This window comes from Eptesicus fuscus, chromosome 14, assembly GCF_027574615.1.
Source record: "Eptesicus fuscus isolate TK198812 chromosome 14, DD_ASM_mEF_20220401, whole genome shotgun sequence".
NCBI classification, from domain to species: Eukaryota; Metazoa; Chordata; class Mammalia; order Chiroptera; family Vespertilionidae; genus Eptesicus; species Eptesicus fuscus.
This window is the reverse complement of record NC_072486.1, coordinates 82834901-82851020: the sequence shown is the minus strand read 5'-3', so window position 1 is coordinate 82851020 and position 16120 is coordinate 82834901. Positions and strand designations below refer to the sequence as shown.

Here is a 16120-nt window from a genome sequence, read left to right as displayed (position 1 = left end):
GGACGGGAGGGGGGTTAGGGGGTGCTGAGCCAGTGCCTGTATGACCAGCTGGTTAGTAGGAGGGAGCGCAGAATGTACGGGGGCCCTGCTGCTCCCCAGACTGGGGCAGTATTGGAATAAAGGCTCATGGATGACTCAGCCTTGTCTCTGCTGAACTGGGCTTTGGTGTCATTTCAAAAGTACTGCACATTGCTTATACCAGCACAAGGACTTGGCCTGGCAGTGTGGCCCGGTGTTTAGAGCATGCCCCTACACCAAAGGATCGTGGGTTCGATTCCTGGACAAGGGCACATACCTGGGTGGCAGGTTCAATTCAATCCTGGCCCCAGTCAGAGCGCATTCGAGAGGCAACCAATAGATGTTCTCTCTCTCACATCCCGCCCTCCCTCAGTCCCAAAAAAAGTAAAGGGGAAAATATCCTTGAGTGAGGACTAACAATAACAAAAAGCACAAGGACTTTGAAAACTATGTTATAAATGCACCATATTCCAATGTTCTTGCAAAAAACTGCCCCCTCCCTACAGGCCCCACCCCAGGGGAGAGGCTGGGCGGGCTCTTCGGCTGACAAGGACCTGCCAAGAAATCGACTCGGTGCACACGGTGCCTCTCGCAACAGCCTGATCGCTGCCACAGCTGCCACCACACTGACCACAAGCCAAGCAGCTCGGGCTTCTCTGACCGCCTTTTCCCAACTGTCCACTGTCCCACTGGTTCCCGAACCTGTGACAACTTCCATTAACTTCAGTGTGAGGTTAGCAGGCTGTACTACATCAAGGCAACACGTTAGAAAAGAGCCGCGCCTAACTCTACATCCCATACGGAACGTGCTCGCTTGGTATCAGTTCTGAGCCTCTTCCTGTGCAGAACCACAGTCAAAACCTGTGACAGTGCGATGGTTACGACTGGCCCAGCATGCTTTTCATCAGAAATCTAAACATACCGCAAAACATCCTGCCCCCCAGCACCCGGCTAAATTTAAAAACAAACACGCGATCTGCCGTGGCCAGGCCAGAGCACTGAAGTCACCACGAAAACACGCAAGGAATGTTCCCGCAGCTGTCACACGTGCTCGGCCACTGCCCTGGGCTCGTTCTTCCCCCAAATGGATCTCAGCGCAGTGCGGAGCCCAGCTGATAACATGCAAGTGAAAACAAACCTCCAAAAATAAAGTCACTTTTCCCAAATATGTGCAATCCTTGGTTGTGGAGGGTTCTCTGTACTTTGGGGGAAGGAGGGTCAGACTCCGACTACCACCCACACTGTGATTACTCAGTGTCCAAAAACGCGTCCCGGGCCCATCAAATGCGTTCACATACCGAGGGCCGGCCGAGCGCCGCCCCCGGGGTCCCGGGAGGGACGCCTTCTCATGGGCCTGTGGTGTCCACGCGCACACAGAACCCAGTGGCACCGACTGCGGGCTCTGCACAGGCTGGTGGCCAGAGGACACAGAGGAAATGAAGCCGGGCAGGTGGTCAGCACGCGCTGCCAGGGACGAACACAGCACAGACCGTGATGTGACTTGGACACAGTGATATGAAAACATAGGCATGAGACCAATTCTGACATCTCTCTCAAGCCAGGGGAGACGGAGCCATTTTAACAGGAAGGCGACCAGACTGTGGACACACGACGTGGTGATATGACAGAGAAGTCAAAGCAGAATGGTCGAAAGTGAAGGCAGATGCCACGGCCACCACGACTATCGCCAACAGCTACTGACAAAGGGATGGACGCACCAGTTCTCGAAACAACTGGAGAATGATCACCATGAGGGTTACAGGAAGGGAGACCAGGTCAAAGCGGCGCCAGGTCCTGGAGATGGGTGGTGGTGCTAGGGGCACATCAGGAGGGACATGGAGGATGTAGGCAAAGAACACGGATGAGCCCTGGCCAGGTTGGCTCAGTAGGTAGAGCTCCAGTCCGTGGACTGAGGGTCCCAGGTTCAATTTCTATCAAGGGCACATACCTCGGTTGCAGGCTCAATTCCTGGCCCTGGTTGGGGCATGTGTGGGAGGCAACTAATTCTTGTCTCTCTCACATCAGTGTTTCTCTCTCCTCTCCCTTCCACTCGCTCTAAAAAAGTCAACAGAGAAATATCCTCGAATGAGGATTAACAACAAAGGCAGCAGCTGAACTCTTCCTGCCCTGGCCCTCTGCACCTGCAACGAAGCAGTAAAACCCTGCCAGGCCCAGGAGGCAGGCGCAGGCTCCCCACCAGTGCCGTGGCTTAAGGCAGGGTCACTTTTGTTAGGCACCCAGGACAAAACGCGTAAGCCCCGTCGTGGGCATTGGCACGCAGGCTGTGTGACTCCTTGTCCACGTCTGAGCTTGGACAAGCCATGAGTCTGCCTGTATGTCATGGGCACGCACACAGCCAACGCTTACTGGTGGGAAGGCAGACAGATCCTGGTTGTGAGAGCGACCCAGCATGGCAACTTCCTCCAGCACAGACAGGTACTACTCAGGGTGTTCCAGAAACAGGCCTGGGTGGGGACATCCATCAACAGCCTCCTGGGATGAGGAGCGGGCAGGCTCTGACAGGGCTGGGTCCCAGTTCTGTGCCTGCTGCCTCGTCCAAAAATCTCCACCTGAGGGCCGTTGTGCTAACCAAGGTACCAGTGCCTAGAGCACAGGCCACCAGCCAGCATCTCATCTCCACGTGCTGGGAGCAGGGGTGGTTTGAGGGGCGCGCCAAGGCATGCCAGCGTCCACTTTCTCCATCTGCCTGCAGAGGCTGGCACTGGACGCATCTGAGGCCCTTGCTCTGTCTCGACCCCCCAGCAAACCCAGAGGCAGCAGTAAAGCCCTGAGACCACGCTGGGGCTGGATCTCACACCCTCTTCCCACAGGGACCTTCCTGCGGCCTCAGGGCCACTCATCCCTACTTAGGAAAACTTGGGGCGTCAGGAGAATCAGGGTTCCTTTAGAGCAGTGATGGCGAACCTATGACACGTGTGTCAGCACTGACACGCGTAGCCATTTCTGATGACACGCGGCCGCCTCATGAAACATTTGCTGCTCCTGAGGATGAAACATTTGTGACTAGTCTTGGAGTTAGTTTTTCCCTCAAAGTGACACACTACCCGAGTTATGCTCAGTTTTTTGGCGAAGTTTGACACACCAAGCTCAAAAGGTTGCCCATCACTGCTTTAGAGGAAGGGGGTGGATCATTGCAGACCAAGGGAAGAAAAACTCCAGTTCAGTTTCAGGACACCTGCTTCCCTGGGGGTGTCCGGGCCACCCACAGCAAGGGGACCAGGACTGTGTGTGAAGCACGACGTCCTCAAGATGGCCTGAGGCTGTCGTGCAATTGAAATACATCTTGAAAGAACAGGGTCGCATACCCATAAAATCTGGTTTTTCTAAGACACAGCTGAATCCACATAAAATTTTAATGACAAGTGTTTCTTCTAAAGTTCTTCAGGCTTCTTTGAAATATTAGCCTGTTAAACATTTTTTTTAAAACCTCTACAGACTAGACACGTGCCAAGGAATTCTTGTAGCTGTTTCAATGCAAGTGACCCAGCAGAGGGGAAACCCTAGTGCATGCTGGTGGGAATGAGGCTGGCGCAGGCACTGTGAAAAACACTGTGGTTTCGTCACAAAATTAAAGATGGAACTGCCATGTGACACAGTGACCCCACTTCTGGTAATATATCCTAAGAAGCCCGAAGCACCAATCAGAAAGAATATATGCACCCCTATGTTCACAGCAGCACAATTTACAATAGCTAAGATCTGGAAACAGCCCAAGTGCCCATCAGTAAATGAGTGGATAAAAAGCTGTGGAACATCTACACCATGGAATACTACACAGCAGTAAAAAAAAAAAAAAAAAGGATCTCTTGCCCTTTGGGACAGCATGGAGGGACCTGGAGAGTCTCATGCTAAGTGAAATAAGCCAGTCAGAGAAAGACAAGTATCTCATGATCTCACTCATATGTGGAATCTAATGAACAAGATAAACTGATGAACAAAAAAGAACTTATATATATATGCATAACCAAAGAACACAGACAACAGTGTGGTGAAGGCATAGGATGGGGCAGGGGTAGGAGAAGGGGGACTAAAGGGAGGGGGGAGGGAATTGGGGAACATCTGTAATACTGTCAAAAATGAATTTTTTTAAAAAAAGTGACCCACTAGGAACAGACTGTCCTCATCGTCACCCTAGTCGTCACACATGGTCGCTACTGGACACTGGGGAGCCCAACATTGTGTTCATAACCAGAGTGACCACTACTCACCTCACAACATGCCTATGAAATCCTCTTCAAAAATTACAAGTCCAATAAGAAAATCATGATTGTTCCCTACAGGCTTTACACTTGGCATTGCTGCATGCCACACAGGAGGCTGAGGGCTTCCTTCAAGCCCAAAGACGACCCAGGACACCACCCCGAGTGCTGCTCATAGAACTCCACGTGTAACTAGTGGGAACACACAGCTCACTCACACCTGTGCTGGTCATGTTACACCGGCAGATGAACAAGGTACACACCTTCCTTTGACATGTTAAGGGCTAGGGTATTCTTTCCCTGGCTTTAAAAACCAGTCCTTAGCCCATTTATTCACTGAGGGGGAACCTGATAAGCTGCCTCCAAAAGCAAGTAAAAATCCGGAGACAGGCCCATTACTGAGACATCACTCACTGCCAGGGGCACGGGCACAGTACCTGCCCAAATGGCAGGACAGACGGTAGGCCCCATGCCTCGCGCGGAAGCTCTAGCGGGTTCGTGTTCCCCAGAGCAGCAGCCCGTCTACCCAAGGCAGAGACACCAGCAGAAGCAAGGTCACGACAATGACGCGGCAAAAACGTACGGTTCCCGAGCCCTTCATTCCAAACAACACTTTTCCATGGGCCCAGTTTGGAATGAAAATAAAAAATACAACTAACTTAGAAATCAACAAAATGGAGACTCTTTTGTAAGTCAAACTCAAAAGCAATTTTTAAAATTCACATTTGTGAGCAAAAGGCTGCAGATAATCTGCATAAGTGCAACTAACAAAGAGAAGGAAGAAAAAGGGTTACAATTAGATACTGGTTAATAAAGAGGCTTGAAAAATGCAAAAACACTGCTTGGAGAGGGAGGGACCACAGAAAACACAGGACGAGCACTTGAAACCCTCCAGAGGACAATGTAAGGCACCCAGAAATCCAACCAGATGGACAGAGCCTCCCGGGTCCCCAGCAAGACGCATGTCAGGTCGAAACAGAGCTTACTAAACTGATGACAGAGAAAACCTGCACAAACCTGTCCTAACAGGCCATTTTTAAAGACATCAGTAGGTCGACCAGGTGACTTGGGGACAGGACAGCTCGAGGCTTCCGAGGCATGCTTACCACCCGGCCCGGCCCTCCTGACACAAGGGAGGTCCTGAGTGAACTCCAGCGAGAAGCAAGCAGGGCATCGGAGGTTCCTTTTCCAAACAGGAGGCCAAGAGCATGCCCCCCAATGGCAACTACTGCCATCAGCCTCCTGGGGAGCAAGGGAGAAGGTGCCTAGCGCTGGTACTGACCAGGTGAAAACACGGGGGATGTGCACCTTTCCCGCTATAAAACCTCTCCCTGGTGACATCGGCGCGTAGACTGTTCCCAGCCGGAGCTGCATTAAGCACAGCAGGTCCCCAAATGGGGCACCAACCATCACAGAGCACTTCCTCACGTCTCCCCAAGTCCCTCAGGACCGTGCAGCCACTCCATCAAATGGCTCATCCCTGCAACCCCCACCCTGAAACATAAAACCCTGAGGTTCAAGCATTTCCTCGAGTTTCTCACCACAGAGAAACCATCTATCCTACCAGCGTAAGTGAGAAGCAGGCATTCTGGTGATGTATTTGTTAGTGACACCAGGCCCTGCAACCCTTTCCGAACGAAGCAGGACGAGCAGACACACCTCCCATGTCCAAGGTGCTCAGGCTGACCATGCACACAGCGTCTTCATTGTTCCTTGAGCTCGGGTGCCTCGGAGTCCTCACACTGAACTTTGCGATGCTGTACTTCCAGTGTCTATTCTAAATACTTCCCCTTGTCTTCCATCACAAGACACTCATGTTCTTACCGAGTGGATGGAACCAGAGCAACTTCCGTGGGCTTTCCCACGAAGCCTGTGTAAGGGGGAACCCTACTAACTCCTATCCTAACAGCTTTCTTCCTGCTTATTTCCAAAACACAGCCAAGTGGGGTGGCTTCCATCCGACCCAAGTCTCACTTAACACCCCTCTGGCTGGGGCCCTAGTGTAGGAAATGGGCCTCTGTGATCCATCTCCAGCACAGCAGTCAACTTTTAACTGCTGCATTTCTTCGGGGCAAACAGAATGTAGGAGGGAAGAGGGTGTAAGAACAAACAACTGTGGCCATGAGCCAGCGTCATGGTGGGGACGCCCCTCCCCCCCCCCCCCACAACTAGACAGGGGTAGGTGGAGGCACCTAGAAAGGCCTCAGCCCTCTTTTTTTTAAATGGCCCAATGGGCCCTAGCTGGTTTGGCTCAGTGGATAGAGCATCGGCTTGCAGACTGAAGGGTCCCAGGTTCGATTCCGGCCAAGGGCACATACCTGGGTTGCGACCTCGATCCCCAGTAGGGGGTGTGCAGGAGGCAGCCGATCAATGATTCTCTGTCATCATTGATGTTTCTCTGTATCCCTCTCCCTTCCTCTCTGAAATCAATAAAAATATATTTTAAAATAAATAAATGGCCCAGGTCGTTGACCTAGGTAACGACTGTTAACCAGAGCACTCAGCCAATGAGGACCCGGAGGAGGGACACTTGCACCCTAGGGATAAATGGGCTGTGATCGCCGCCCCGGGTGAGCCTGTACAACCAGACGGACACACGCTCCTGAGAACCCATTCCAGGTCTCGTTTTCGCCATACTTCTGCCACATGGCACCTTTTGCCACACTGCATCACTCCGTGTCGTTTCCGTGCAGTCTTGATGGAGCTGGCGTCAGACCTAACCCAGTAGGCATGTCAGCATATTAAAATGTTCAGTAAGTTGCTAATCATTATTTAACATAAACAGGAAATCTGCACACACTGTCCAAATAGCCTGAAGGAAACGAGCACAGGTTTGGTGAAGGTGGCACCCACCTCGGTGCACAGGCCGGACAGTCAGGAAGCGACAGAGCCCCAGGCACAGAATCGCACAGAATCACACAGACACAGGAGGCTGCAGCCCCCCTGGGAAAGAATGCACCAAACACATCGCATTTATTTTCTTTTTTTTTTTTTAAGCAAATAACAAAGACCCATTTTACCAGCTTTACTTTTTAAACCTAAGCTTAACATTACACATTTAAACAATTGTCAAAACTTACTAAGTTGCCAGCATTCATGCACAACTAGAAAACATCCTCAATTTATACTAAACCAGAAATGTATTACCATTGATGCATTAGTACCTTTCACTACTCAACACTGAAAGACTGAAACTACTCTGGGAGGCGCGTCCCGGCAATGTGAGCTTCACAGCAGGCCACCACTGCTTGGCTCCCGCTTAAACACAATGGAAAGCAGGTCCGTGCTGGTGTTAGTGTATGAAGTCACGGCCGCCCTGGATCACGTTTAATAAAAAGCAAAGTGCATACAGAGATTTACAACAATTGCAAAGACCAAAAAGAAAAGGTCCTATCATGTGGTCCCAACAATAACTCAACAGTCTGACAAACAGGCTCCGATGAGCTGTGTATAAATACTTTAGATTAGGGACAGTTATACTGAAAGTCGAGTTCGTCTGAAATCTTCAAAAAAATGTTCCTGTTAGTCCTCAAATGGTGCTTGTTACAGTTAACATCTCTGTTACATGCGTGCGTTGAATTACTTGTTATCCAAGCGTAGCAGCTGCTCCTTACCATTTATCGTCAAGGACTTTAACTGGCCGTCTTCTTCAACTTCTACTCTTTCTTGACCATTCTCGACAATTCTGGAGGATAAAATGCATTTTTAAACTTTATCTCTTGCAGAAAACGTATGTTTGTATATATGCATTTGGAAACCAGGTCTGCCACAGACACGCATGAAACCACAGACTCTGGGGCTGAGAACCAGCTGAAGGCACCCAGGGCCATCTCTGTGAAAACAGACCGATTCCGACAGACAACACTGTACCGCTGACCATGACCTACATGGGGACACCAGGAATCAAAGGTCACGGTTTCGGGGAGCATCTGAGATCTTACTCCCGGGCATATGTTGTCAGATTGGCTAAAAAAAAACAACCAGCTTTTACTACTAATTGTTCTTTCCATTTTGTTATCCTAACAATGCCAGCAAACCGATTACACTATTATTACAGCACTGCACATTAAAAATGGCTCTAGCCCTAGCCGGTTTGGCTCAATGGATAGAGTGTCAGCCTGCGGACTGAAGGGTCCCAGGTTCGATTCCAGCCAAAGGCACATGCATGGCTTGCAGGCTCAATCCCCAGTAGGGGTGTGCAGGAAGCAACCAATCAATGATTCTCTCTCATCTTTGATGTTTCTATTTTCTTTCTATCTCTCCTTCTCTCTTCCTCTATGAAATCAATAAAGAAATATATTTAAAAATAAAAAGATTGTTTAAAAAAAAAAAGGCTCTAAATGAAGAGAGCTGTTAATAGGTAACATTGAACAAAATTTAAAAGGAAATGCCCTAAATTCGGATATTAAGATTCTCAGGTACCCAATTTAACATACACCCTGTACTTCACACTCAGGGGCAGGAGGGTGGCACCCATAAATCATTATATCTACTTATTAAAAACATGAAATATGCGAGACAACTGTACCTCTTTGTAGTGATTTTTCTTCCGTTAACAATTTTGGTAGAAGTCGATACGGACTTGAAGTTGCCCATCCCACTACCACCAAATGACGTGGAAGAGAATGAAGTGAGACCCCCATGGCCTATTGACCCGAAGGAAGTAAATCCTATGAGAAATAAAGGAAAAAAACAAGATCAGAGACTAGAATGTCCGGCATTTAGTGGAAAAACCCCCAAGTGTCAAAATCCCATAGCCGACCTCTCCCATAAGCAGGGTACTGGCAGGGGCAATGCTGGGGTCCGGGGACTCCTCTGAATCCAGGGGCAAGATAGCAGGCTCCTTTCACCTCCCCTGCCATCCCCTACTCCTGCTGGGCTGGGTCTTGTTGAATTTCCCCTATTTATGGGGGATCCTCTAAGCACTGAGCCTCCTGGAGGGACTAGGATGGTATACACTCTGCATCTCACAGGAACAAAGTGACCACTGCAGACAGAACGGCAGACCCAATCCGCTCACCTTCCCCTTGCAATGTGACCAAAAGGGACAAAAACCTGAATTATTAGAAACAAATTCTAAAATAATTACCTTAAAAGTATGGCTCTGTAGTTCATGTACAACCTTCTCAACCATGTGGACATTACACCCCGATGACGGCCACAGATCACCCTGAGGCTAGCCTCCTCTTTCATTGTGACAAACACCCGCACTCCCTACACAGGACTCGGCCCTCCAGCTCTATCCTGTCTAAACCAGCGATGTCCCACACAAACAGAATGTGAGCCAAGTATGTCATTTTAATTTTTATAATGGCCCCACTAAAAAAAAAAAAAAAAAGGAAAGTGGCAAAATTGACTTTAGCACTATTTTATTTAATCCAGAATATCCAAAATATTATCTTATGCGATAAAAAAAGCTGAAATGGTTTGCACTGACTTAAATATTCCATCTCTGAAATGAGTGTGTGTCCCACTTGTAACACGCGTTGGTGTGGACGGGCCACACACGAGGCTCAGCAGCTTCGCGTGGCTGTGGCCACCAACCAGGACGCACAGGTCTAGAGGCTGGAGCCACAGGACACTTCGCAAGGCCCCGACCGGTCAAGACTGCACTTCTCTGGTGGTTTGTACCAGCTGTTTCCCTCTCCCCAAGACTTGGGCACTGCCATAAGCACAATGCACAGGCCTGAGGATCTGTTGGAGAAAAGCCCTGGCATGGTGCGCTGCGGGAGAGAGCTCTCCAATCAAAGGAGCTGCTAGCTGCTAGCAGCATGACCCTTGCAGGAGGGACCTTCTGGGCGGTACCATGCTGGCAGCCTGGGTACCAAAGCGCTGCAGGTTCTTACCAGAGCGTTAAGACAAAAACAAGATCCAAAGACAGCAGGAACTAGGTGAGCGTCCCGGCAAGGTTCTCCTTCTTGAGGTAAAACAATCTGTTAGGCCGCCACCCCGCCCCTCGAGCTGCTGACCTGCTTTACCAAGCGCTAACGCCAACACTGTGCATGTGGCTGGGCACCCACAGCAACCATGGGTGTTATTACTGCCCCGCCTCGGCCTCCATCCGTGGACTCAGGGCCTCCTTGGACTAAACTGCCCAGAAGGTTAGATAAGCGAGGACTAAGTAAAACTAAGTGGGTTATTTCACAATTACCCCAAAACACATTACTCCCTTGACCAGGAACTTCATTCTTTACTGGTCAGAGTAGAGATGGATTTTCAGGTGTAACGTTCTTGGGTCAGGAGGCAGAGATTTCCACGAGTAAAAACGACTAGGGAATCTACTAGACTGTTCTATCAAAAGGAACACACGTTTCAAACTATTTACCAGTTACCAGAGGTGAAATCTTGGGATTTGATACCTGCATCAAAAGATGGAAACCCTCCGCCGAAAGCTGGGAACCCCGTGAAGGCAGAGAAGAACGAGGTGGTTCCCCGGTTCCTGCTCCCACGCGGACCCCGCCGAGTCCCAAAGAAGTCGTCAAATGGGTCTTCTGGAAACAAACACATGCATTTTGTAAAATTTTGTTCCGTGTCCGTGTTTCATGGGAAAGCTATAATAAGGGAACAGGAAGCCTTGGAAAAGTCACAGCCACAGCTCACCCGGAGCTCCTGTAATGCAAGCAGAGCCAGAGGCATCGGGGACAGACCCAGCCTGCCCACCATGCAGCCTTCTGTGAAAGGTCAGCAAGGGTCCATTCACTCAGGTCCTTAGGAACTCGAACTCCATAAGGTCTGGGTTGTCTCCGTTATTCAGAAATAAAAACAAATGTGGGCTATTCAAGCATTCATTTTAACACAAAGGGAGAAGGGGTAATTCTGGGCCTCGGATGTAAGAACTCCTTTTTAAATTTCCTGTAAACTTGCCGGAACCGGTTTGGCTCAGTGGATAGAGCGTCGGCCTGCGGACTCAAGGGTCCCGGGTTCGATTCCGGTCAAGGGCATGTACCTTGGTTGCGGGCACATCCCCAGTAGGGGGTGTGCAAGAGGCAGCTGATCAATGTTTCTCTCTCATCGATGTTTCTAACTCTCTATCCCTCTCTCTTCCTCTCTGTAAAAAATCAATAAAATATATTTAAAATAAAAAATAAATAAATAAATTTCCTGTAAACTTGACATCTCAAAAATATTTTTTAAAGGGTTAGTCAAGGCAAATCTAAATAAATGTGAATTGCAGACATGACATTTGTGCTCCAATAGGAAACTACTGGACTAATAGGCATCATCTTGCTAGTGGAGCTATCAAAATGCTCCTGAAAATAAAAGGTCGACCACATGAGTTTAACTCTCTGATTATCAATGAGTTGCTAAAAAACACAAATCATAAAAACCTTTTAAAAATTTTTGCTGAAATTCTATGAAATTAATCAGCAATATATTTTTTTCAGGTAAGTGGGAATTCTGTGAGAAACAAGAAAATAAACAGATGATATCAGGAATCCTACAAAAGCTTGCAGGGAAAGAGAAAAGCAACCCATTACAGAGACTACAGAATTAGTCTGGCACACCTGGAACATGGCAGCGGTGACCAAAGTGGGGAAGAGTGACAGGAAAGTGACACACACCCCCCACCAACACGAGCCCTGGGGCTGCACTGTCCTGTACACACCAAGCAGCACACTGTCTTGTCCTGAAATGGCTCAGTGGTCACTGCTAGAAAAATTGGTTATGTCTTTAGGTTAACAAAGCAACTAAATCCTCATATGCTGTCTGCCCATGGGACATGATACTCAAGCTAAATCAAGCATGTCAAACTCAAAGGCTAACATGGGCCAAATAAACAAGGTTTAAATTTATGTGGGCCACAAAAAAAAAACACAAAAGCTTCAATTTTCATAGAAATGTTGGTTTATTTCAATAGACACATGCTGAATACAAAAGGCTGAAATAAATGAGTTATCGTTAACATAAAATGGAACATTTTAACAAAAATTAATATTTTTTCTTGAACATTAACTTACCAGACACTGAATAACTGCACAAATTAATAAGCGTAACGCAAATAAACCTATTTTTCTTGTTCTCCGAAAGTGAAATATTTCCTGTTGCGCACACCAAACAAGTCAGTCCAAGACTAATGACATGGCAATCGATCAGCTGCTGAAATATTTGCTGCTAGTGTTAGTGGAGAGAAATGGCGCACCTGTGCGTAAGGCATGTAAGGGAAATGAATGCAACACGAGTATAGTAATTAGTATTAGCAAATGTTGTAGTTCGTTATTAATAATTACGTATAACAGGATATTGTAAAAGTTAAGTTACAAGATTTTTATTAAAACGTTTCTTACATACTGTTATATTGGCTGGGCTGCAAAAAAATTCATTGTGGGCTGCGAGTTTGACATGCTTGAGCTAAATGACTTCTGTCACTATAAAATCACATTATTGAGAAACTACTTCAAAAGTTGGGTTACACACAACCACTTCAAAACTACAACTAAAAGACAAAACAGACATCATCCAGAACCACAGGAAGGCTGGCTAAGTGGAAATGCTATAACTAGAAGGAAAGAGAAAAGCTCACTGAGACTCAGAGGAGGGGCGGAAGTAAAGTGCGGAGGTACCGAGGCGGAAAAGGCAGGCAACTGAGGACGCAGTTGTCTTTCTCAATCAGGAGGGAAACACAAGCTCCCTACTGCTCTGAACTCCAGTTCCCAGCAAGAATCTGGGGACCCAGACTCATACGGGGAGAAACTGGATGGGCGGAACTCGAGGGCGGCTTTCTCTTAGAGGTGCACCGAGGGACACTGAGACCCGGGGGCCTCTTAGGGCAGGGCTGAGGATCACCCATTGCTGTTTGCTCTGCCCTGTTGATTCCCTGAGACCCCGCCCCACCCAAGCTGTGTACAGAGGCTTTTGCATATGAATGGCCTGGCCCTTTGCAATCTAAAATTACCTAACAAACTGCAGCTGGGTCAGAGAGCCCAAGAACTTCCAAAAGAAGGCCCAAGGCCCCACAGCAACTTGCATTGCTTCACAGCTGGGCCACATCTGGGCACCTCCAAACCCCAAACAAAGAAAAGGAATCTGCAGATCTCTCCTTAGCTCCTGCTGGGTGGCCTCAGGCAGAGGCTAAATTTGCATCTCCTTGGAGATTCAAGAGCCACTGTACCCAATGGTCAGAGTGGAACCATCGAGATTATAACTCCTCAGATCCATAAGGGACACACTCAGGGGGCAGACTCAGTGAGCACCAAAGCCCCACTGAAGCAAGTCTTGCCCCATAAGGGTGTCTCCAACACAGTTCTCCCATCGTAGACACAGCTGATCCTCACAGCCAACTGGCCTGGAGGTCAATTCCTCCCAGTGATACCAACAGCAATCAGGGCTCAACTATAACAAAACTGTGCACACAGCCCACAAAGGGGTGCATCAAGAGTGTCCACCTCAGGTAATTGGGGAGGCCGAGCCACTGGGCCCTATAGGACACATAGCAACAAAGCCACTCTATCAACTCAGGGAAGCAGCCAAAATGCAGAGACAAAGAAACAGGTCACAAATGAAAGAAACAGAGGAAAGCAAACTACTGGATATAGAGTTCAAAACCACGGTTATAAGGTTTTTCAAGAATCTTCTAGAAACCGATCAATTTAGTGAGACCCTTGAGGACATGAAAAAGGACCAACTAGAAATTAAGCATACATTGACTGAAATAAAGAATAGTATACAGAGATCCAACAGATTAGAGGATCACAAGAATCAAGTCAAAGATTTGAAATACGAAGAAACAAAAAACACCCATCTGGAAAAGAAAAAAGAAAAAAGAATCCAAAAATATGAAGGTATCAAAGGAACCTCTGGGACAACTTCAAATGTACCAACATCCGAATTATGGGGGTGCCAGAAGAAGAGAGAGAGCAAGATACTGAAAACCTATTTGAAGAAATAATGACAGAAAACTTCCCCCACCTGGTGAAAGAAATAGATTTACAAGTCCTGGAAGCGCAGACAACCCCAAACAAGAGGAATCCAAAGAGGACCACACCAAGACACATCATAATTAAAATGCCAAGAGCAAAAGACAAGAGAGAATATTAAAAGCAGCAAGAGAAAAACAGTTACCTACAAGGGAGTACCCATACGATTGTCAGCTATTTCTCAACAGAACCATGCAGGCCAGAAAGGAGTGGCAAGAAATATTCAAAGTGATGAATAGCAAGAACCTACAACCAAGTTTACTCTACCCAGCAAAGCTATCATTCAGAATTGAAGGGCAGATAAAGAGCTTCACAGACAAGAAAAAGCTAAAGAAGTTCATCACCACCAAACCAATATTATATGAAATGCTGAAAGGTATTCTTTAAGAAGAGGAAGAAGAAAAAGTAAAGATAAAAATTATGAACAACAAATACATATCTATCAACAAATGAATCTAAAAATCAAGTGAATAAAAAATCTGATGAACAGAATAAACTGGTGAATATAATAGAATCAGGGGCATAGAAAGGGAGTGGACTGGCAATTCTCGGGGGGAAAGGGGTGTGGGGGGCGTGGGGAGAGACTGGACAAAAATCGTACACCTATGGATGAGAACAGTGGGGTGGAGGGAGTAAGGGCAGAGGGTTGGGTGGGAACCGGGTGGAGGGGAACTATGGGGGGGGGGAACAACTGTCATAATCTGAACAATGAAGATTTTCAGTGACATTTTCTTGTGCAGGACTCAGTGGATCCATGTTTCTCTCTCATCACTGATGTTTCTCTCTCTCCCCCTCTCCCTCTCTAAAATCATTAAAAACACAAACACAGAGCTCATCTCAAACACAGAGATAACTTACTGCACTAAGAGTTCAAAACATTATTTATAGTGAAAGTTGAAAACCTAATTTTCAAATAAGGAAGGAGATAAAGAAATGGGGTATGTTAAACGCAGATTTTTATATGGGCATAGCGTTTAAGCTTTAGTAAAAGGCAGAAGAGAACATAAATCGACACATCACAGTTTTAGTATCTGAAAAATGTTAGCAGTCCTTTCAACTGGGAGTAAGACAAAGGCCATTCCTTCCCGTCTCCTTTCTACTCATTCCTATGTTCCTAACTCTTACATGGAGTACACATTGTATGTTATTTTTAAGGTTAAAAAGGATATCATACATTGATATTTCAAAAATGAATTTGACAGACACATGAAAATGACCAAATGTGCTGCCATGTCCTTTCCTCCCCACTGGGTACAAGACGCCCCACCCCGCCCATCAGGGCAAGGGTAGCTGCACCCCTAGGACCAACACAGAAACGAGGCGTCAGTGCCATGAGCACCCCCTCCTGAGTTTGTCAGGAATGGAGTTTGTGCGAACTTATCAGTAAGTAAGCAGCAAGCATCTTTGCTCCCCTGCCTATCCCCATATGGTGTAAGGCACAATACAGACCTGGTATCAATACTGCCACTGCCGGGGCACCAAGGCCCCGCCTCCTACTGGGGGAAGGTCAGTGCACTCTGGGTGTCTGCGGGACAGATGGCCTTGCCAGTGTCTTTACATGGTGGTGAGTGTAGTTTAAGGTGATGGTGAGCATGGATGCCTGACCGGTGGACTTGTACTGGGAACTTCACAGCAAGTGGAGGGTGTTGGGGATGAAATTAGCATTTAGGTCAGTAGACTGATCGGAGCAGACTGCCCTCCTCAATGTGGGTGGGCTCACCCCATCAGCTGAAGGGCTGATTAGAGCCAAAGGCTGACCCCGAGTCTCCTGCCCGCGCAAGCTTTCTAACTGCAACCTGGCCCTCCATGGTGGTCTCTGGATTGAGCTGGAACCTCAGCTCTGCAGGACCCAACCTTGTCTCCAGAATCATGTGAGTCAACTGCTTACACTAAATTGTCTTCAGAGACCGAGACCGAAATGGAGAAATAGACACAGACCCTTTGTTCTCTCTGGAGAACCCTGATACA

General features: G+C 47.7%; 1 protein-coding gene across 12 annotated transcripts in view; it reads right to left on the bottom strand.

Annotated features, from left to right (window-relative positions):
* The window catches only part of DNAJB6 (DnaJ heat shock protein family (Hsp40) member B6), a 55413-nt gene that overhangs the window by 11609 nt on the left and 27684 nt on the right, over positions 1-16120 (bottom strand). For 6 of the 12 annotated variants that reach the window (XM_054726659.1, XM_054726658.1, XM_054726663.1 and 3 more), the window contains exons 6-8: positions 10598-10729; positions 8767-8908; positions 7853-7923 (exon numbers count right to left, since the gene is read on the bottom strand). In XM_054726659.1, coding sequence (XP_054582634.1) covers positions 7853-7923; positions 8767-8908; positions 10598-10729 — 345 coding nt within the window. Of the gene's footprint in view, positions 1-7187; positions 7924-8766; positions 8909-10563; positions 10730-16120 lie in introns of those variants that run through there. The other 6 variants (XM_054726665.1, XM_054726667.1, XR_008558180.1 and 3 more) reach the window with 4 other exon arrangements.